General features: G+C 44.6%; 1 protein-coding gene across 1 annotated transcript in view; it reads right to left on the bottom strand.

Moving 5' to 3' along the window:
* Window positions 1-6,600, bottom strand: part of LOC309544683 (thioredoxin-like) — a 36,263-nt gene extending 29,663 nt beyond the window's left edge. The window contains exon 1 of the mRNA XM_082243595.1: window positions 6,543-6,600. Coding sequence (XP_082099721.1) covers window positions 6,543-6,566 — 24 coding nt within the window. The 5' untranslated portion in view covers window positions 6,567-6,600. The remainder of the gene's footprint in view (window positions 1-6,542) is intronic.
* Window positions 6,601-20,188: the final 13,588 nt, after the last annotated feature.

The following is a 20,188-nucleotide window of genomic DNA, read 5'->3' as shown; positions in this document are numbered from 1 at the left end:
TTGGTGGTATTTGAACACCTCTGCGCTTTTCATTTTTTTGCGATATTAATAAAAGAAGAGCGAAAATTTTGCAAAAAATTGACATTTTCTACTTGACAGTTAAAAAATATCCAATATATTAAATTTTTGTCATATATTTAGGCCAAAATGTATTTAGCTACATGTCTGACAAAAAAAAATTCTCAATGAGCGTGTTTTTTAACCACTTTAAGACAAGAAGATTTTACCCCATTCCTGACCAGTCTATATTTTGCGATTCGGCACTGCGTTACTTTAAAAATGGACAATTGTGCGGTCGTGCGACGCTGTACCCAAATTAAATGTATGTCTTCCCCCCCCCCCCCACAAATAGAGCTTTCTTTTGATCACCTGTGCGATTTTTATTTTTGAAAAAAAAAAAAATTTATATTCTATATTTTTTTTTTTTTTTTCTTCCTCCACATTCTGATATACAACATTCCCCCCCAAAAAATTTACAAATCAAATTTAACATTTTAGGCCAATTTGTTTTCTGCTACATTTTTTTTTTTTTTTTTTTACACCAAAAATATCACAATAAGCTTATTTTTATTGGTTTGCACAAAAGTGATCACGTTTACTAACTACGGGAAAGATTTGTCATTTTTATTGTTTATTTATTTATTTTTTACTAGTAATGGCGGTGATCTGCGAGAGAGCGAGGTATCTGGCGCCGTAGGTCTACATCGCCAGACCCAGCCAAGCCGCTCTGCTGCAGTAGCAGCAACGTGAGCGGTTGGCAAGTGGTTAAGGGCATCATGTATATAGTCTTCACACTTACGAAGTCCCCCTGTATTCGCTTTCATCCACATTCATCATTATACAGTTGCTCACTATATACAGTTTTAATGATAAAGAATATAGTATCTCACAAAAGTACATCCCTTACATTTTTGTAATTATTTCATTATATCTTTTCATCTGACAACACTGAAGAAATTACACTTTGCTACAATGTAAAGTAGCGAGTGTAAGTTTGCTGTCCCCTCAAAATAACTCACACAGCCATTAAGGTCTAAACCACTGGCAACAAAAGTGAGTACACCCCTAAGTGAAAAGGTCCAAATTGGGCCCAATTAGCCACCCCCCCCCCAGTGTCATGTGACTCATTAGTGTTACAAGGTCTAGGTGTGAATGGGGAGCAGGTGTGTTAAATTTGGTGTTATCGCTCTCACGCTCTTCTACTGGTCACTGGAAGTTCAACATGGCACCTCATGGCAAAGAACTCTCTGAGGATCTGAAAAAAAGAATTGTTGCTCTACACAAAAATGGCCTAGGCTAAATTAAGATTGCCAAGGCCCTGAAACGGAGCTGCAGCATGGTGGCCAAGACCATACAGCGGTATAACAGGACAGGTTCCACTCAGAAAAGGCCTCACCATGGTGGACCAAAGAAGTTGAGTGCACATGCTCAGCGTCAAATCCAGAGGTTGTCTTTGGGAAATAGACGTATGAGTGCTGTCAGCATTGCTGCAGAGGTTGAAGGGGGGGGGGGGGGTCAGCCTGTCAGTGCTCAGACAATATGCCACACACTGCATCAAATTGGTCAGCAAGGTTGTAGTCCCAGAAAGAAGCCTCTTGTAAAGATGATGCACAAGAAAGCCCGCAAACAGTTTGCTGAAGATACGTAGACTAAAGCCCCGTACACACGTACCGATCGTCGGCCGAACGATCAGCCGTTTTTTGTCCAGGGCTGTCGTGTCTGTTGAAAACTGCAAAAGACTGCACACGAATTTTGTCGGCCAACAACAGCCGACTGCAGAAGTGATGTCATGTGATGGTTAACTTTCCTTGTCTTTTTTCTTTTCTGAGCATGCCCAGTCTTGCAAATCTGCTGTCTGTCGGCCGAAATCTGTACTGACTGGCGAACAATCGGCTGTTCTGGTGTTGGCCAACAAAAATTTTAATGCTTGCACGACAGATTCTGTTCGGCCGAAAATGCGCTGTCGGCAGCATCATACTAACAAGCCTACAATCGGCCGATCGGTCGTTGGCCAAATATTTACGGCCGACAATCGGTACGTGTGTACGGGGCATAAGGACATGGATTACTGTTACCATGTCCTGTGGTCTGACGAGACCAAGATAAACTTATTTGGTTCAGATGGTGTTCAGTGTCTGTGGCGGCAACCAGGTGAGGAGTACAAAGACAAGTGTGTCTTGCCTACAGTCAAGCATGGTGGTAGGAGTGTCATGGTCTGGGGCTGCATGTCAGCGACAACTGTCAGCACTGGGGAGCCACAGTTCATTGAGGGAACCATGAATGCCAACATGTACTGTGACATACTGAAGCAGGGCATGATCCCTTCAGGGACTGGGCCACCGGGCAGTATTCAAACATGATAACGACTCCAAGATGACCACTGCCTTGCTAAAGAAGCTTAGGGTAAAGGTGATTGACTGGCCAAGCAGGTCTCCAGGCCTAAACCCCATTGAGAATCTGTGGGGCATCCTTAAAATGGAAGGTGGAGGAGTACAAGGTCTCCAATATCCACCAACTCCGTGATGTCATGGAGGAGTGGAAGAGGACTCCAGTGGCAACCTGTGAAGCTCTGGTGAACTCCATGCCCAAGAGGGTTAAGTCAGTGCTGGAAAATAATGGTGGCCGCACAAAATATTGACACTTTGGGCCCAATTTGGACATTTTAACAAAGAGGTGTACTCACTTTTGCTGCCAGCGGTTTAGATATTAAAGGCTGTGTTGAATTTATTTTGAGGGGACAGCAAATTTACACTGTTATACAAGCTGTACACTCACTACTTTACATTGTAGCAAAGTGTAATTTCTTCAGTGTTGTCACTTAAGATAAATTTACAAAAATCTGAAGGATATACTCACTTTTGTGAGATACTATATATACATACATACACACACACACACACATATATATATATACATACACACACACAATATATATATTAGGATGTTCGCCCCACAGGGTGAACCAATCCACTCAAACTGGTAAAGTGGCCTTTTCCAGTTCCCTCCCTTATTGCAGAGCTCACCCGTCCATCCTTTCTGACCTGTAGTCAGTGTGTGAATTAGTTATTAGTCAATCGGTGAACTTCTCTTGTAATGAGAATACAGTACATAGGAATCTGGGTGCACAGCATAGTCACAATATAAATACCTTTAGTTGGACTTTACTTAGTAGGGCTAGAATAAGGCCAGCTGCATCATGATGACACAGCACATCCATAAAGCTACTGCAATGTCATCTGTAGAAGACACATTTGCTTATCTTATCTACACTTTCACATCAGTAGGAATGGACAGGATGTAAGAACATGACATAGTAAGGAGTTCAAAGGACTCCATTACCTGTTCACATAAAGCTAAGGATCTGCTGATAAGAATTTGATCTGTGCAGCAGATTGCATGTTAGCAATCAGTCAACACTACATTTATGTTGCAGGGTCCTAGAACATTCAAAAGGCCTGGCTGAAGCTATGCATTTGGCAAGAAGATACATTTGGTTACTCCAACAGAAAACCCTTAAGGGAAATAAGTTAGTGAGCTTAGTTATTAGGCTGTCCCCAGTCATGGATAGTGGTGGTGTCATGTGGTGGTGGTGATAGTCATGGTGGCAAAGTGTACCTACTAACGTTTTCAAGATACTAGTACTCATTAGCTTAGGCTGATTCTCACCCCTCTAGGCACAAAGCACTGCCACGTAGGGAGATGGCAGGTGCATATTACCACTATTCCCCAAAAGCAATGCCAAGACATGGGAGGCATTCCAGTGAGATGAAAGGTTCATTTTAAATGACCAATAGCATATACAACAATAAAAAGATCCGTGCAAAAGATAAGTGTGGTTTATTATTATCCCACCTACTATGGAGCAAAGATACGGCTCGCTACCAGACAGCCTTTCCCTATACATCTCCTGTTGTAATTTACATTGTAAGCTACATTCACACTAGCTTCCTGCATTTGGTTTATGTAAATAAAGGAGAAATTATCTGGAAAGTATAACCAAACTTTGCTTTCCAGATCAAGTGTGTGTTTAAGGACTTCTTTACACATGCAGGGGGGTGGGGGGGTGGCTAGTGGTTAAGTCACACTTTTACCTGTCTCCCCCCCCCCCCCCCTTAAGCTTTAAATGCAGCAGGTTGGAGTGTACACATGCCGCAGTCACAACGATTTGCGATAAGAATTAACTGCACATGGTTGCAGAGAGGCATTGCAGTCTTCTAGGGGTTAAAACAGGTGATGACATGCCTCCTCATTGCTTGTCAAAAGCCCTCTGAAAGACAGTTCACTGTGGATCAATCTTCAGAGGGCTAAAGCTAATGTAAAGAAAGCCATTAGGGCTCATTCAGATGAGCATAACTATTCCACAATGTAAAACACAGAATCTGTGTGACAGAAGCTGGCACCAAAATCTTGCGTTTTTAGCGGTCTGTAAGCATGTAACACTTGTTTAATGCTTACATGCGTCCCGCAGTACAGTATACACGGGACGAATTGGCTGCCACTGTCCAAAAACTGTTAAGAGGCCTTTGCTGCATAGTGTCCTTGTTTGCAAGGAAACAGGTGGACCCTGTTGTATAGCATCTTTGGCTGCTAGGAAACAGGCAGGCCCAGCCAACTGGCATCCTTGGCTGCTAGGAAACAGGCAGCCCCTGTCACCTGTCGTCCTTGGTTGCTAGGAAACAGACAGCCCCTTCACCTGGTGTCAATGGATGCAGGGAAACAGGCAGCCCCTGTCACCTGTCGTCCTTGGTTGCTAGGAAACAGACAGCCCCTGTCACCTGGGGTCAATGGATGCAGGGAAACAGGCAGCCCCTGTCACCTGTCTTCCTTGGTTGCTAGGAAACAGATAGCCCCTGTCACCTGGTGTCAATGGATGCAGGGAAACAGGCAGCCCCCGTCACCTGTCTTCCTTGGTTGCTAGGAAACAGACAGCCCCTGTCACCTGGGGTCAATGGATGCAGGGAAACAGGCAGCCCCTGTCACCCGTCTTCCTTGGTTGCTAGGAAACAGATAGCCCCTGTCACCTGGTGTCAATGGATGCAGGGAAACAGGCAGCCCCCGTCACCTGTCTTCCTTGGTTGCTAGGAAACAGACAGCCCCTGTCACCTGGTGTCAATGGATGCAGGGAAACAGGCAGCCCCTGTCACCCGTCTTCCTTGGTTGCTAGGAAACAGACAGCCCCTGTCACCTGGTGTCAATGGATGCAGGGAAACAGGCAGCCCCCATCACCTGTCGTCCTTGGTTGCTAGGAAACAGGCAGCCCCTGTCACCTGGTGTCAATGGATGCAGGGAAACAGGCAGCCCTTGCCACTTAAGCCGGCCATAGATGGTTCGACTCTCCGCTGGTTATGCAGGAACCGGCTGAGATTTGAACTGTGTATGGGCAGGCTGAAGGTACCCAAGTTAGATGATCCATCAACTTGGGTACAACCAGCCTGTCAGATTTTACATGCACTTATTGCCCCGGGTTGCAAGAAAACAGGTGGCCCCTGCTGCTTAGCATCTTTGGTTCCTAGTACCGCTGACTACACATTGTTGATTTTTACATGTCAGCTAATAAGCTGCATTCATGTTGCGCACTATTTTTGTAAAATGTATACACATGTACAGAATGCTGAAATATGTGGCCCTAGATACATCATGGTCCTGAACAAAGCTATGTGAATGGGCCTATAGCTGTATTTACTACTGCAGAAAATGATATGCATCTGTGTCCGTGTGAACTGCACCACATGCAGCGACCTGCATTGTATCAATGCAGGTCACATAGAAAGTAATGGATCTCTAGGTCTTATTCACATCACAATGTTGTGTAGAAAAATGCTAAAATGAAAGCTGTCTGCGGTGTAACGCAACACACACAACTGGAAGCCAGTGGCAGTTGCGGCCGCCGGTCCCATGGATCGGTTTCCCTGCTGCCTAATGGGGGTGGGAGCGCCCCCAGGAGCGCACGGCGGTTCACGCAATCTAGCCAGCCTGCCCTAGTGTATCTACGATGGGCGGTCGGCAAGTGGTTAAAGGGATGAGGTGGCAACCCTAACACATTAGGAAAACACCAGTGTTGTCATGCTCATGAAACCGCATGGCGCTGCGATTCCATGCGGCAACATTTAAAAAAAAAAAAAAAAAACCCCAGGACTTCTTTACCTGCAGTTTGTTCTATTAAAATGAATGGTCTGCTGTACACACAGAAAGCGTCCCGCAATGACGTATATGGAACACATCAGCGCACACGCGTTCTCCATGTTTTGCGGTGAGCTTTTTTGTGCAGTACAGCATGAGGCGTGTTCAGAGAAAAATTCTGCCCCCAATATTCTATTCAAATCCAAATTCTATATTCACATAAAACACAACTATACCATACACAAGCATTGCATGCACTCAAACACAGGAATGTCCCAGCCAATCAGGTTTGCACAAATGTGGAAGTTACAGTATAAAGCAATGTGAGCAGCCCCCCCTCCCCACACTACATGTGAACCAGTACACCAGCTCCCCCTCCCCTCTCCTCTATATTGGAACAAATAGCCCTGTATAGTACTTACCGCGCTCTCTATTTGCTTCACCATGATTGCCCACTTCTAGTCTACGAGTTCAACTGATGAACGGACTCTGGCCTACCCTCCACATATACACATGAGGTATGTGGGCGGAGACAACCCATCCCTAGAACGCCACTCACACATCCCCGCCCACCCGGGCTGTCTGCCCAGTACTAGCATCGCATGATAGCTTGTGGGTGTGTCTATGAGGGGAAATGACTGTCGTTCTCTCCGGGTCCAGCGTTGGAAAGACTTGTGAAACCGGTTTGTAAATCCCTAGTGTCTGACCACAGGCTTCCTGTCCCTTCCCCTCCCACGATACAAACAGCCAGAGGCCAAACTGACCTAAATACTTTAATAAAGGGTGTGCCAACGAGCCCTGTCTGTTCTCATCTTTTCCCTTTAGAACAGGGGTCTTAAGTTTTTGAAGAACTACAATTCCCATGAAGCATTGCAAAGCTGACTGTTAGCAAGCAATATTTCCATAGGCAGAGGCATGATGGGACTTGTAGTTCCGCAACAGCTGAAAGGCAGCTAGCTTTAAGACCCCTGCTTCTAGAAGATACTCTGTGTCCTGTTCAGCTTCAGAGCAATTTTTTTTTTTTTATCTGTCGCAAACATATAAATATCTAAACTTTTGCCAATAAAATGACTTGAACCCCCAGAACATTATATATTTTCTGAAAGAAGAGGCCCTGTAGGATAAAAAGGTGATTGTTGCAAATTTTTGTTTCACGTGATATTTGCGCAACTGTTTATTAACCACTTGCCTACCGGGCACTTTCACCCCCTTCCAATCCAGGCCAATTTTCAGCTTTCAGCGCTGTCACGCTTTGAATGACAATTGCGCGGTCATGCTACACTGCACCCATATGACATTTTTATCATTTTTTTTCACACAAATAGAGCTTTCTTTTGGTGGTATTAAATAACCTCTGGGTTTTTTATTTCTTAAAAAAAAAAAGACAGAAAATTTTGAAAAAAAATGTTTTTTCTTATTTTCTGTGAGTAAATTTTGAAAATAAATAAATTTTTCTCCTTCACTGATGTGCGCTGATGAGCGCGCACTGATGGGCACTGATAGGCTGCACTGATGGGCACTGATGAGGTGGCACTTATGGACACTGATGAGGTGGCACTGATGAGCACTGATAGGCGGCACTGATGAGCACTGATAGGTGGCACTGCTGGGCACTGAGAGGCGGCACTGATGGGCACTGAGAGGCAGCACTGATGGGCACTGAGAGGCGGCACTGATGGACACTGACGGGTGGCACTGATGGGCAGCACCATCAGTGCCCACACTCAGTGACCATAGTGCTGCTAGTCAGTGCCCATCAATGCCTAGATGAGCAGGCACTGATGGGCACTGACTGGCAGCACTATGGGCACTGATTGTGGGCACTGATGGCGGGCACTGTGGGCACTTATCACATTTTTTTCCCCTCTTGTTTAATCAGGGCACTGGTGATCACATTCTTCTGTGTCCCCGGCGGCTGATTGGCTCTCCTCTTCCTCACACTGCAGTCTCTGTGTGAGGAAGGAGCGCTGGCGCTGAGAGATGATCTCATATGTTTACATATAAGATCATCTCTCATTGCATGGTCCGATCACGTGGTAAACGGCCGCTGTGATTGGCCATTCACCACGATCTGTGATTGGCTGTGTCCAAGGGACGCGGCCGACACAGATTTTCCCCGATGCGCGCTCGCGGGAGCGCGCGGGGAGCCTGTCACTGGGAGGCCGTTTAAAGATGGCCTCCCGAAAATTAGAGCCTGCGCTGTAGCTGTCTATCGGCTATAGCACGGGCAGAAGGAGGTTAAAGGCGAGTTTCCCGGGAAAAATATAGTAAAATTTATTTTAGTGCAAAACCGCACCATACAATACCAAATGTTTTGGTTAAAATATAAAAGATGTGGTTGCGTCGAGTAAATAGATACCAAGCATTCCATGTCTTAAAAATTGCGTGCGCCCTAGAGCTGCACAATTCTGGATAAAAAGCAAAAATTAGAATCACGATTTTTTTGCTTAGAATAAAGATCACGATTCTCGGCATAACATCATCTTTCACACGATACTAAAAAAATTGCGCTAACTTTACTGCTTAGTTTGTTTTTTTTTAATTCATTAAAGTGTATTTTTCCAAAATAAAAGGTTCATGAAAGAACGTTGCGCAAATACAGTGTGACATTGTGACATAAAATATTGCAACAATCTCCATTTTATTCTCTGGGGGCTAAAAAAAATATATATATTTTTTGGGGGTTCTAAGTAATTTTCCAGCAAACAATACTGATTTTAACTTGTAAGAAACAAGTGTCAGAAAAAGGCCTGGTCTTTAAAGAGGTTGTAAACCCATACAACCTTTTTTTTTTTTTCTTGCAACCTGTAAGAGAAACACATAATGAGCATATATGCATCGCATACTAGCTCATTATGAAATACTTACCTTAGAACGAGCCCCCGTGCCGCCCGCTCAGCTGTATGACGGGCGACATATCCAGTCGCCCGTTTTCCGGGATCGTGGCATCCGGCCATCTGATTGGCCGGAGCCGCGGTGACGTCACTCCCGCGCACGCGCGCGGGAGCCGACAGTCACGGCACGGAGCTCTGAAGAAACGGCGCCAACGGCCGTTCCTTCAGAGCGCATGCGCCAGTGACGTCAATGGCTACATGTAAGGTAAATATCTCCTAAACGGTACATGTTTAGGAGATATTTACAGTACCTATAGGAAAGCCTTATCATAGGCTTACCTATAGGTAAAAGTGTCAGAGGAGGGTTTACTTCCTCTTTAACTAGTTCTGGACTGGAAGGGTTTGCCCCCTTTAACAGGCCGTTTTTTGCGATTCGGCATTGCGTTAATTTAACACAAGATTGTGCGGGCGTGCAACACTGTACCTAAATAAAATTGATGTCCTTTTTTCCCCACAAATAGAGCTTTCTTTTGGAGGTATTTGATCACCTGTGCAATTTTTATTTTTTGCGCTGCTAACCAAAAAATAGCAACAATTCTGAAAAAAAAAATATATATATTTTTCATTTTACTAGTAATGGCGGTGATCTGTGATTTTTAGCAAACTGTTACATTGCGGTGGACAGATCGGACCCCTAACTGACATTTTTGACACTTTTCGGGGGCCAGTGACATTACTACAGTAATCAGTGCTAAAAATATGCACTGTTACTATAATAATGACACTGGCAGGGAAGGGGTTAACCTAGGGGTGATCAAAGGGTTAAATGTGAGCCTAGGGGAGTGTTTACTAACAGTGGGGGGAGGGACTTGTGAAATGACCATAGAGACCTGTGATCCTATATAGAAGGATCACAGGCGCTCTGTGATCTTTTCAGAGAGAACAATGGTCAGCGCACTCGCCCCCTCCAGCACCAAGCGCGCAACCGATGTAGGGCTACATCGGTTCGCGCAGGAGGGTCAGCGTACCACAGTAAATGTGTGTTGGGTGGTCCGGAACCTGTTAAAGAGGTTGTAAAGGTTCAGATTTTTTCTTTTCATAAAGATAACAAACATGTTATACTTAGCTGCTCTGTGTAAGGGTTTTTGTCCAGAGCAGCCCTGATCCTACTCTTCTGGGGTGCCCCGTCGGCACTCCTGGGTCCTCCCCTTCTTAGAGTGCCCCCATGGAGAGCCTCTTTCCATGGGGGCTTGCTCCCGAGTCCTGCTGCTGCGTCCATCAACACAGACAGTGGGACTCGGCCCCGCCCCCTCGCTCCAGTGTCACTGGATTTGATTGACAGCAGCGGGAGCCAATGACTCCTGCCCCTATCATTCTATCCAATAAGGACAGAGACAGCAGCTGGAGCCGCTGGGTTTGTGCACATCACTGGAAAAGATGGGCTCAGGTAATAAAAAGAGGGGCAGCTGCAACAAAGGTTTTTAACCTTAATGCATAGGATTCATTAAGGTGAAAAACCTTGAGACTTTACAATCCCTTTAAGTGGGTAAACTGACCTCATTGAGGCTCGGTTCACACTAGGGCGACCTGTGAGGCGACCTGGTCGCCTCACAGGTCGCCGCAGGTCGCCTCCCATAGGGAAGCTGCGGACCCGTTCTAATAGGAACGACACAAGTCGCTCCGACCTAGAAAAAGGGTCCGGAGCTTCTTTGGGGCGCCCAGGAGGCGACCGCCATAGACTTCAATGTTATGAAGTCCGTGGCGGCCGCCCCGAGGTCGCGGCGCGCTGCTCGCACCGCGATCTCGGAGGTCGCCCCTGGAAGTAGCGTCGCGGTAATGTGAACCGGCGCTTACAGACTGAAGCTCATCACTTTAATCCAAAAGAACCAAATAATACATTGTTTCTTTTCACCTCAGTGCTGAGCAATGTTGTGATAAACTTTGCCGGCTGCCTTTTTGGGTTTTTTTTTTTGACAGCTGTGAGCAGAGAACGGCTCTGCACTTGTTTAACATGAATCAATGGAAATGCCAGATTAGGATTGTGAGAGGGGTTGAATCGAGATTGTGATTTTTTTAACGATTAATAGTGCAGCTCTAATACGCCCACAATATCGCCAACACTATGGTGCCCAAAAATCACCATAGCTTTAAAAGCCTTTACAGCTCATCAGTTTAGATTTAAAGTAGAACTATAGGCAAAACGTTTATTTTAAAATTTTGGGGTAGAGTAAGGGAGGGTCAAAACCCCTGTCAGTTTATTTTTTGCAATCTGTGTCATCATTGGAAGATTTCCCCTCTATTACTTTTCTGGGGACAACCCAAAATTTGGGATTTTCTTTTATTTTTAATGATAATGGTGAACAGGACAAATAAAGAGGGGGAATCTTCCTAACGGGGGGGGGGGGGGGGGGCAATAAAAGCCTGACAGGTATCCTAATCCCTCTTAACTCTATCCAAAATGAAAAAAAAGTTTTGCCTTTAGTTGTACTTTAACTAGGAGCTCTTTTGCTAGAATGGTTCTCACTCCGTCGTTTGCGGCGATATGTCACCCTGCTCTCTGAATACACACACTCACACTTCTCTGATAAGAAGTCTGGTTTATATAGTGATTGAGCTAATACCGGGAACAGCAGATGACCTTTTAGAACAGCCGTCTACCTTACGCACCAGGTCATTTCCAGATTACACGGGTGGAACGCACAGGAATGTTTGCTGTCCCGGTCCAGGAAATTTTACCGCTTGATTTCATGTGAATACTGTAAGTGCAATTTTAATAGATTTGAAATAAAGTCTTTATATACTGCACGATGAGGATTCTCTCTGTCTATTAATCCCGCATGTGGAGATCGCTCTTGGATGCTCGTAGCTGGAGACTGCTGTAACGCGCAGTGATTAGGAGGAAACAGTGGTGTATGGTGCTGCGACCTGGTGTATACCTATTATCCAGATCAGTGGGGATAACATTAACCACTCTACAACCGCTCACAGTAATACTACTGCGGCAGAGTGGTTCGTTATCGTCCAGCGACGTAGTATTAACGTCGTTGGACACTCCCCCTTCTGGGCGGCGCTTGCGCGCCGCCGGAGGCTCGCTCCCGCTGTTTTCATTCACAGCGGGAGTCGGGCCAGGGGAGGAGCAGCGGCGATCGCCGCTGCTCTTACACGATCGTCGGGGATCGAGTCTGGAGATCCGCCCGCTGTGTGTAAACACAGCGGGCGGATCTCCATAGTGACAGGGAGTGACAGATCGGACTGTTCAGCATAGCTGGACATCCGATCTGTCCATGACTCACACAGTCACCTCCCCCCCTACACGTCAGTAAGCACCAGGCATACATTAACCCCTCCCTCTCCAATAAAATTAACCCCTTCCCTGCCAGTGTCATTTTTACAGTAACAGTGCATATTTATAGCACTGATTACTGCAGTAATGTCACTGGTACCCCCAAAAGTGTCAAAAATGTCAGTCAAGGGTCCGATCTGTCCGCCGCAATGTCGCAGTCCCGCAAAAAAATCGCAGATCGCCGCCATTACGCATTAAAAAAAAAACACCAAAAATGACAGAAATCTTTCCCTTTGTTAGTAAACGCAATAACTTTTGCGCAAACCAATCAAAATACGCTTATTGCGATTTTTTTTACCAAACATATGTAGCATAAAACAAATTGGCCAAAAATTTTTAAAAAAATTGGTTTTTACATCTTTTTTGGGGGGAATTTCATATAAAAAAATGTTAAAAATATTGTTATTTTTTCAAAATAAACGCTCTTTTTTTGTTTATAGCGCAAAAAGTAAAAATCGCAAAGGTGATCAAATACCACCAAAAGAAAGCTCTGTTTGTGGGAAAAAAAGGACGTAAATTTCGTTTGGGTACGGCGTCGCACGACCGCGCAATTGTCAGTTGAAGTCGCACAGCGCCGAATCGCAAAAAGTGGCCTGGACGGAAGACAGCAAAATCCTCCGGTGGTAAAGTGGTTAAGGCACTTTTCCATTGATTGTCTGGTGAGTAGGGGACCAAGAGGGGAGCACCCGGACGCACTATTAAGCACCAGCACTTTGGATTTTTTGTGTTTATGTACAAGCATTGAGCACTTATATGTGAAGAAGATTGATTTATTTATTTTTACAAGACAAGCACTGAGCACTTTGTATCAAAAGGATTAATCATTCATTTATCACAAAGAACACTGGACACATTACAATATGCATAATTATATTTAGGAGATGATATAAATTTACATTGTATATGTACTTGCATTTATTCGATGTGATAACACTTTATTTTGTAGCACAATATAGCACTTTATTTGTTACATATTATAATTGGAGTATTTATTTATAGCACTGTATTTAGCACATATATATTGAGCAGCGCTGATACTTACCAATTCTTCCTTGAGGAGAGGGACTTTGTGGATGCTGCAGGATTTCAATACATGGTGGCATATTGTGTTACCAATGGTTTGCTTGGTGACTGTGGTCCCAACTGCCTTGAGATCATTCACAAGCTCCTCCCGTGTAGGGATGACCTTGCGGTTCTCCCAGGGGTTGGTTCGCAGCGAACTTTGCTTGTTTGCAGCCCGCCGATTTAGCGAACACATGGCGTTGTTCGCAGCGGCCATGTTAGTTTACATTGGGGAGAACTTTGACCCATGACACAGCCATCAGGTGGAACGGTACAGCCAATAGAAACATTGCAGAACATGGACATACCCCCTACCCTATAAATAGACCTGAGCTGGCGGCCATTTCACATTCTGATTTTTGTCAGCGTAGGGAGAGGTCTGCTGTGTGCACCAGGGACAGACTGTCAGTGACAAAAATGGCTTTGTTAAGATCCAAAAAAGTCCTTTTAAGGGCTGGTATTTGGTATAGGTCTACAGTCTCTTTTGTCAGTGTGGGGAGAGGTTTGCTGTGTGCACCAGGGTCAGATCGTCAGTGACACAAATCGCTCTGTTAAGATCCAAAAAAGTCCTTTTAAGGGCTGGTATTTGGTATAGGTCTACAGTCTCTTTTGTCAGTGTAGGGAGAGGTTTGCTGTGCACCAGGGACAGATTGTTAGTGACACAAATCGCACTGTTAAGGTCCACAAAAGTCATTTTAAGGGCTGGTATTTGGTATAGATGTCCAGTCTCTTTTGTCAGTGTAGGGAGCGGTCTGCTGTGTGCACCAGTACCGCTCTAATCTTTTTCAAAATTAGGATTTTTTTACGTGAATCTACTTTTTTCTTTTTCTTTTTATCGTTATCTAACATCATTAACACTAGAGATAATTATGATTAAGGACCAGCTATCCTTTATATGATCTCTTTCACAGTTGAAAAGGCATGTGCAGCAGATTGCGGCAGAGTTGATTTTTAGCAGGGCAATCAGCTGATGTTCTATAAAAACAACTCTACCTATAAAACCCCACAAAACTCATTCTCTTTCTCCTCACCTGGCAGATTTCCCTTGCTTTGTGGATTTCAGCTGCCCCCAGTCAGCCTTACAGCTGATGGGCGCACTTAACTGGAGGATGCTTTTATAAATACTTCTATTTCTCAAATTATCGACTCTCCCTAAAGAAGCACTCAAATGCAGCGATGAGACCCACCCAGCCATCTGTTTTTAACTTCATTGGCAGGCATATATTCTAAACAGTTACACGGCAGACTCTGTAAGTGTTCTTTGGCCTTTGTATCTTTTTTGATATATGGACATTTCATCTGGATGACCTTAATCTGCATTTAATGTCCAATACAGTATTACATGATTTTCTGTATAAACCACATATTTGCAAATATTTTTCAAATATATTAATTACCCATATGGTTGATCATTTACAGACCTCTGCTTTAAGGTTGCCCCTGAAGAAGGAGTTGTGACTTATATCTTTGAAACGCGTTGGGCACATACCTCAATAGAGCGGTACCCTTCTGTCCATTTGACTGTATGAATTATACCAAGCTTGCCAATTGTTTTTAACCATTTATATTTGTATTTGTATACGTTCATCATTATTTTTCAATAAAACTATCATTATTATATTTCTTTGTATCCATTTTCGTGCCTTAAAAGTCCCACCCCAAGGGGAATTTCCATTTTGATGTATACATTTGGGATGTGGCACTGTTTGGAGTGATCTCCCATGAGCACACCAATTGTACAGTAAAATGAGAAGGTCGCAATGTTGGATGAATTCCCAGGGGGTGCTATTCCATCTGAGACAAGTCAACAAAAGGAGTCTGAAGAGGAGTCAAAGGAGGATGGTGCTGGGGAGGATGAGGAGGAGCAAGAAGAGCATGCTTTCAACTTTTCTGGGATCCCTGGTGTTATCCATGGATGGGGGGAGGAGAACAAGGACGACATTATCCTGGATGATGAGCTGGAGCCAGGCCACTACACCGCTTCCAGTTTAGTGCGAATGGGGGCCTTCATGCTCCAGTGTTTTAAGGGGGACCCCCGTATAAAAAGCATAAAGGGTAAGGACCAGTACTGGGTGGCAACGTACTTAGACCTCCGGTACAAACACAAAATGGCGGAAATGTTACCACAATCACAGAGGGAGGTCAGAATGCAGCACTCCCAGGCCTTACTGCGAGAAATGCTGCATTCTGCTTTTGCGTGCATTGGCAGAGGAATTTCCAGTCACAGAGAGACAGTTATGGGTAGCAATCCAACAGCGCCTGAAAGAAGAGGGCGGTTTTAAGATATGTGGGTCACTTCAGATATGAGATCCTTCTTTCAGCCGACCCATCGACAGCTGTACTCCGGATCCAGCATCAGGGAACGCCTAGACTGACAGGTGTCCGACTACATCGGGTTAACGGCCGTTGTGGATGCTCTGAGGAGCGATGAACCCCTGGACTACTGGGTGGGCAGGCTTGACCTCTGGCCAGAGCTTGCACAATTTGCAATGGAACTGTTGGCTTGCCCCCCTGTCCAGTGTCCTGTCCGAAAAGGACATTCAGCGCAGCAAGGGGGATCGTGACCAATAAGCGCACTCGCCTAGCTCATGACAGTGTAGACTACCTCACATTTATAAAAATGAATGAGGCATGGATCTCTGAGGAATTCAACGCATGTGACCAGTAGACCATGTTTTATTTAAATTCCTCATGACAGGCCACAAATATCCGCCAGACCGCCATCCACCCACAACAATTCATGGTCCTTGTCTTCGCTAAATACAGCGGCATAAAAGGCATTTCATGTCCATTGAAATCCTAATTTTTGGGGCCTTTCAGGGCCGACAATTATTTTTTCTGTCAATGCCTAATGTACCTTCAGCCACAGAATACTACATTCTTAGCTGTCAGGTAAACCCATGTGGGTTAATTTTTGGGGCCTATACTGGCCGACACTTACTTCTGTATCCTGTGAATGCCTAATGTACCTTCAGCCACAGAATACTACGTTCTTAGCTGTCAGGTAAACCCATGTGGGCTAATTTATGGGGCCTATACTGGCCGCCACTTCTTTCTTTATCCCGTCAATGCCTAATGTACCTTCAGCCACAGAATACTACGTTCTTAGCTGTCAGGTAAACGCATTTGGGCTAATTTTTGGGGCCTATAGTGCCCGACACTTACTTCTTTATCCTGTGAATGCCTAATATACCTTCAGCCACAGAATACAACGTTCTTAGCTGTCAGGTAAACCCATGTGGGCTAATTTTTGGGGCCTATACAGTCTGACACTTACTTCTGTATCCTGTCAATGCCTATTGTACCTCCAGCCACAGAATACAACGTTCTTAGCTGTCAGGTAAACCCATGTGGGCTAATTTTTGGGGCCTTTTATGGCCGACACTTACTTTTTTATCCTGTGAATGCCTAATGTACCTTCAGCCACAGAATACAACGTTCTTAGCTGTCAGGTAAACCCATGTGGGCTGATTTTTGGGGCCCATACTGGCTGACACTTATTTATCATGTGAATGGCCAATGTACCTTCAGGCACAAAATACTACGTTCTTAGCTGTCAGGTAAACCCATGTGGACTAATTTTTGGGGCCTGTACTGGCCGAAACTTACTTCTGTATCCTGTGAATGCCTAATGTACCTTCAGCCACAGAATACAACAATCTTAGCTGTCAGGTAAACGCATGTAGGCTAATTTTTGGGGCCTGGAATGGCCGACACTTACTTCTTTATCCTGTGATGCCTAATGTACCTTCAGCAACAGAATACAACGTTCTTAGCTGTCAGGTATACCCATGTGGTCTAATTTTTGGGGCCTTTTATGGCCGACACTTACTTCTTTATCCTGTGAATGCCTAATGTACCTTCAGCCACAGAATACAACATTCTTAGCTGTCAGGTAAACCCATGTGGGCTAATTTTTTGGGCCTTTTATGGCCGACACTTCTTTATCCTGTGAATGCCTAATGTACCTTCAGCCACAGAATACAACGTTCTTAGCTGTCAGGTAAACCCATGTCGGCTAATTTTTGGGGCCTATAGTGGCCGACGCTTACTTCTTTATCCTGTGAATGCATAATATACCTTCAGCCACAGAATACAATGTTCTTAGCTGTCAGGTAAACCCATGTGGGCTAATTTTTGGGGCCTATACAGTCTGACACTTACTTCTGTATCCTGTGAATGCCTAATGTACCTTCAGCCACAGAATACAACGTTCTTAGCTGTCAGGTAAACCCATGTGGGCTAATTTTTGGGGCCTTTTATGGCCGACACTTACTTCTTTATCCTGTGAATGCCTAATGTACCTTCAGCCACAGAATACAACATTCTTAGCTGTCAGGTAAACCCATGTGGGCTAATTTGTGGGGCCTTTTGTGGCCGACACTTACTTCTTTATCCTGTGAATGCCTAATGTACCTTCAGCCACAGAATACAACGTTCTTAGCTGTCAGGTAAACCCATGTGGGCAAATTTTTGATGCCTATACTGGCCGACACTTACTTCTGTATCCTGTCAATGCCTAATGTACCTTTCAGCCACAGAATACAACGTTCTTAACTGTCAGGTAAACCCATGTGGACTAATTTTTGGGGCCTGTACTGGCCGACACTTACTTCTGTATCCTGTGAATGCCTAATGTATCTTCAGCTACAGAATACAACAATCTTAGCTGTCAGGTAAACCCATGTGGGCTAATTTTTGGGGCCTTTTATGGCCGACACTTACTTCTTTATCCTGTGAATGCCTAATGTACCTTCAGCCACAGAATACAACGTTCTTAGCTGTCAGGTAAACCCATGTGGGCTAATTTTTTGGGCCTTTTATGGCCGACACTTACTTCTTTATCCTGTGAATGCCGAATGTACCTTCAGCCACAGAATACAACGTTCTTAGCTGTCAGGTAAACCCATGTGGACTAATTTTTGGGGCCTGGAATGGCCGACACTTACTTCTTTATCCTGTAAATGCCTAATTTTTCAGACTGGAATTGAAAATCAATGGGTCTGTAAACGTTCCGCCAAATTGTGGAATGGACGCGGACCCATTTTACAGACGTGTGAATGGACCCTATATGTATTTGACATGTATTTTCTGGCTGCTGTCTGTTCTGGCTGATTTAGAGAAAAAAATAAAAATTTTTTGCTGTAAAAAAAAAAAACATTTTTAGGGCAACTTTTCCAATTGCAATACGTCTGTTATGAAATTGTCCATGTGGTGGAACTATTTGTGCACAGCTAGTAAATCTTTTGTGGCTGCAAATATGACCTAAAGGTTTTTAAAGTTTGCCTCCCATTAAAGTCAATGGGGCCCGCCGAAAAATTGCGGTTTGCGGACATTTGAGAAAATTTGCGGCTGACGTTCACGAACCACCCCGACCAATGTTCGTCCATCACTACTCCTGTGTAGTTCTGGGCTGATCACTTTTCTTATGATCATCCTTACCCCATGAGGCCAAACCTTGCATGGAGCTCCAGACTGAGGGCGATTGATGCTTATTTTATATTTCTTTCATTCAACAGTTGTCTCCTTCTCATCAAGCTTCTTGCTGATGGTCTTGTAGTCTTTTCCAGTCTTGCACAGGTCTACAATATTGTCCTTGATGACCTTGGACAGCTCTTTGGTCTTGCCCATGATAGTGGGGTTTGAATGCAAGAAAGAAATTATGTGGACAGTTGTCTTTTATACACATAAGGAGGTGTCGTTAGGAGCACCTTCTTAAATTGACAGGACTAATCTGTGTACCACATGAGCACATACTGTAGCCAGTCCGTGGTAGCCAAAATACTTGTTGGTTGGTAGGGGATCAAATCCTTTTTTTGGTTGATATTCTGTCTCTATCAGTTAAAATACACCTATGATAAAAAATTATAGACCCTTCATTTCCTTGTAAGTGGGCAAACTTACAAAATCTTCAGGGGATCAAAAAATGTAAAGCATGCTTGTTATACTTACTGCGGAACCTAAGGGGTAATCCTCTGTATCATGTAAAAAGGCTGTTTGATCCTGTCTTCTCTGATCCTCCCCTTCTTCCACTGTCCCCAATCCATCTCCTGATAAGACAGAGCCTTAAGAGTCACTCTGCACACTGTCAGTTTGGTGTGTATTGCTAGAGAGTTTTTTTTTTTCTTGTGAGAGATCATGTGATGGGCACAGGACCAATCAGTACTGTCCAGACAGTGGGTCAGCGGTCCTGCAGCCTCATAGAACAATCAGGGGAGAATGAAAACTCCTCCTACAAGTTTTAACCACTTGCTGACCGGTCGCCATAGTTTTACTGCGGCAGGTTGGCTCTGTTACGCGAAGCAAAGTACCTATACGTAGCTTCGTGTAGCAGATAGCGGGGGCGCGCTGCCAGAGGCGCGCACATGCGCCGATTGGCTAGAGGGGGAGCCAATCAGTGGGTCCGGTGGAATCGATGTCCGCAGGGCACCTGCAATCACTCTGTTCTGTCAGTGATGAACACAGGGATCCTATGTTCCTCCTATTTCGGAACACAGGTTTCTGTGTTCATCCAGTGAGCAAATCCCCCCCACAGTTAGAAAGCATCCCATAGGCACACATTTAACCCTTTGATCGCCCCTGGTGTTAACCCCTTCCCTGCCAGTGTCATTAGTACAGTAACAGTGCATATTTTTAGCACTGATTACTGTAGTAATGTCACTGGTCCCCTCAAAAGTGTCAGTTAGGTGTCCGTTCTGTCCTCCGCAATGTCGCAGTCCCACTAAAAATCACTGATCGCCGCCATTACTAGTAAAAAAATAAATGAATAAAAATTATGTAAATCTATCCCCTACTTTGTATATGCAATCACTTTTGTGCAAACCAATCA

Source organism: Pelophylax lessonae (assembly GCF_965119305.1).
Source record: "Pelophylax lessonae genome assembly, chromosome: 1".
Taxonomy (NCBI): Eukaryota; Metazoa; Chordata; class Amphibia; order Anura; family Ranidae; genus Pelophylax; species Pelophylax lessonae.
This window is presented reverse-complemented; position numbering and strand designations above follow the sequence as displayed.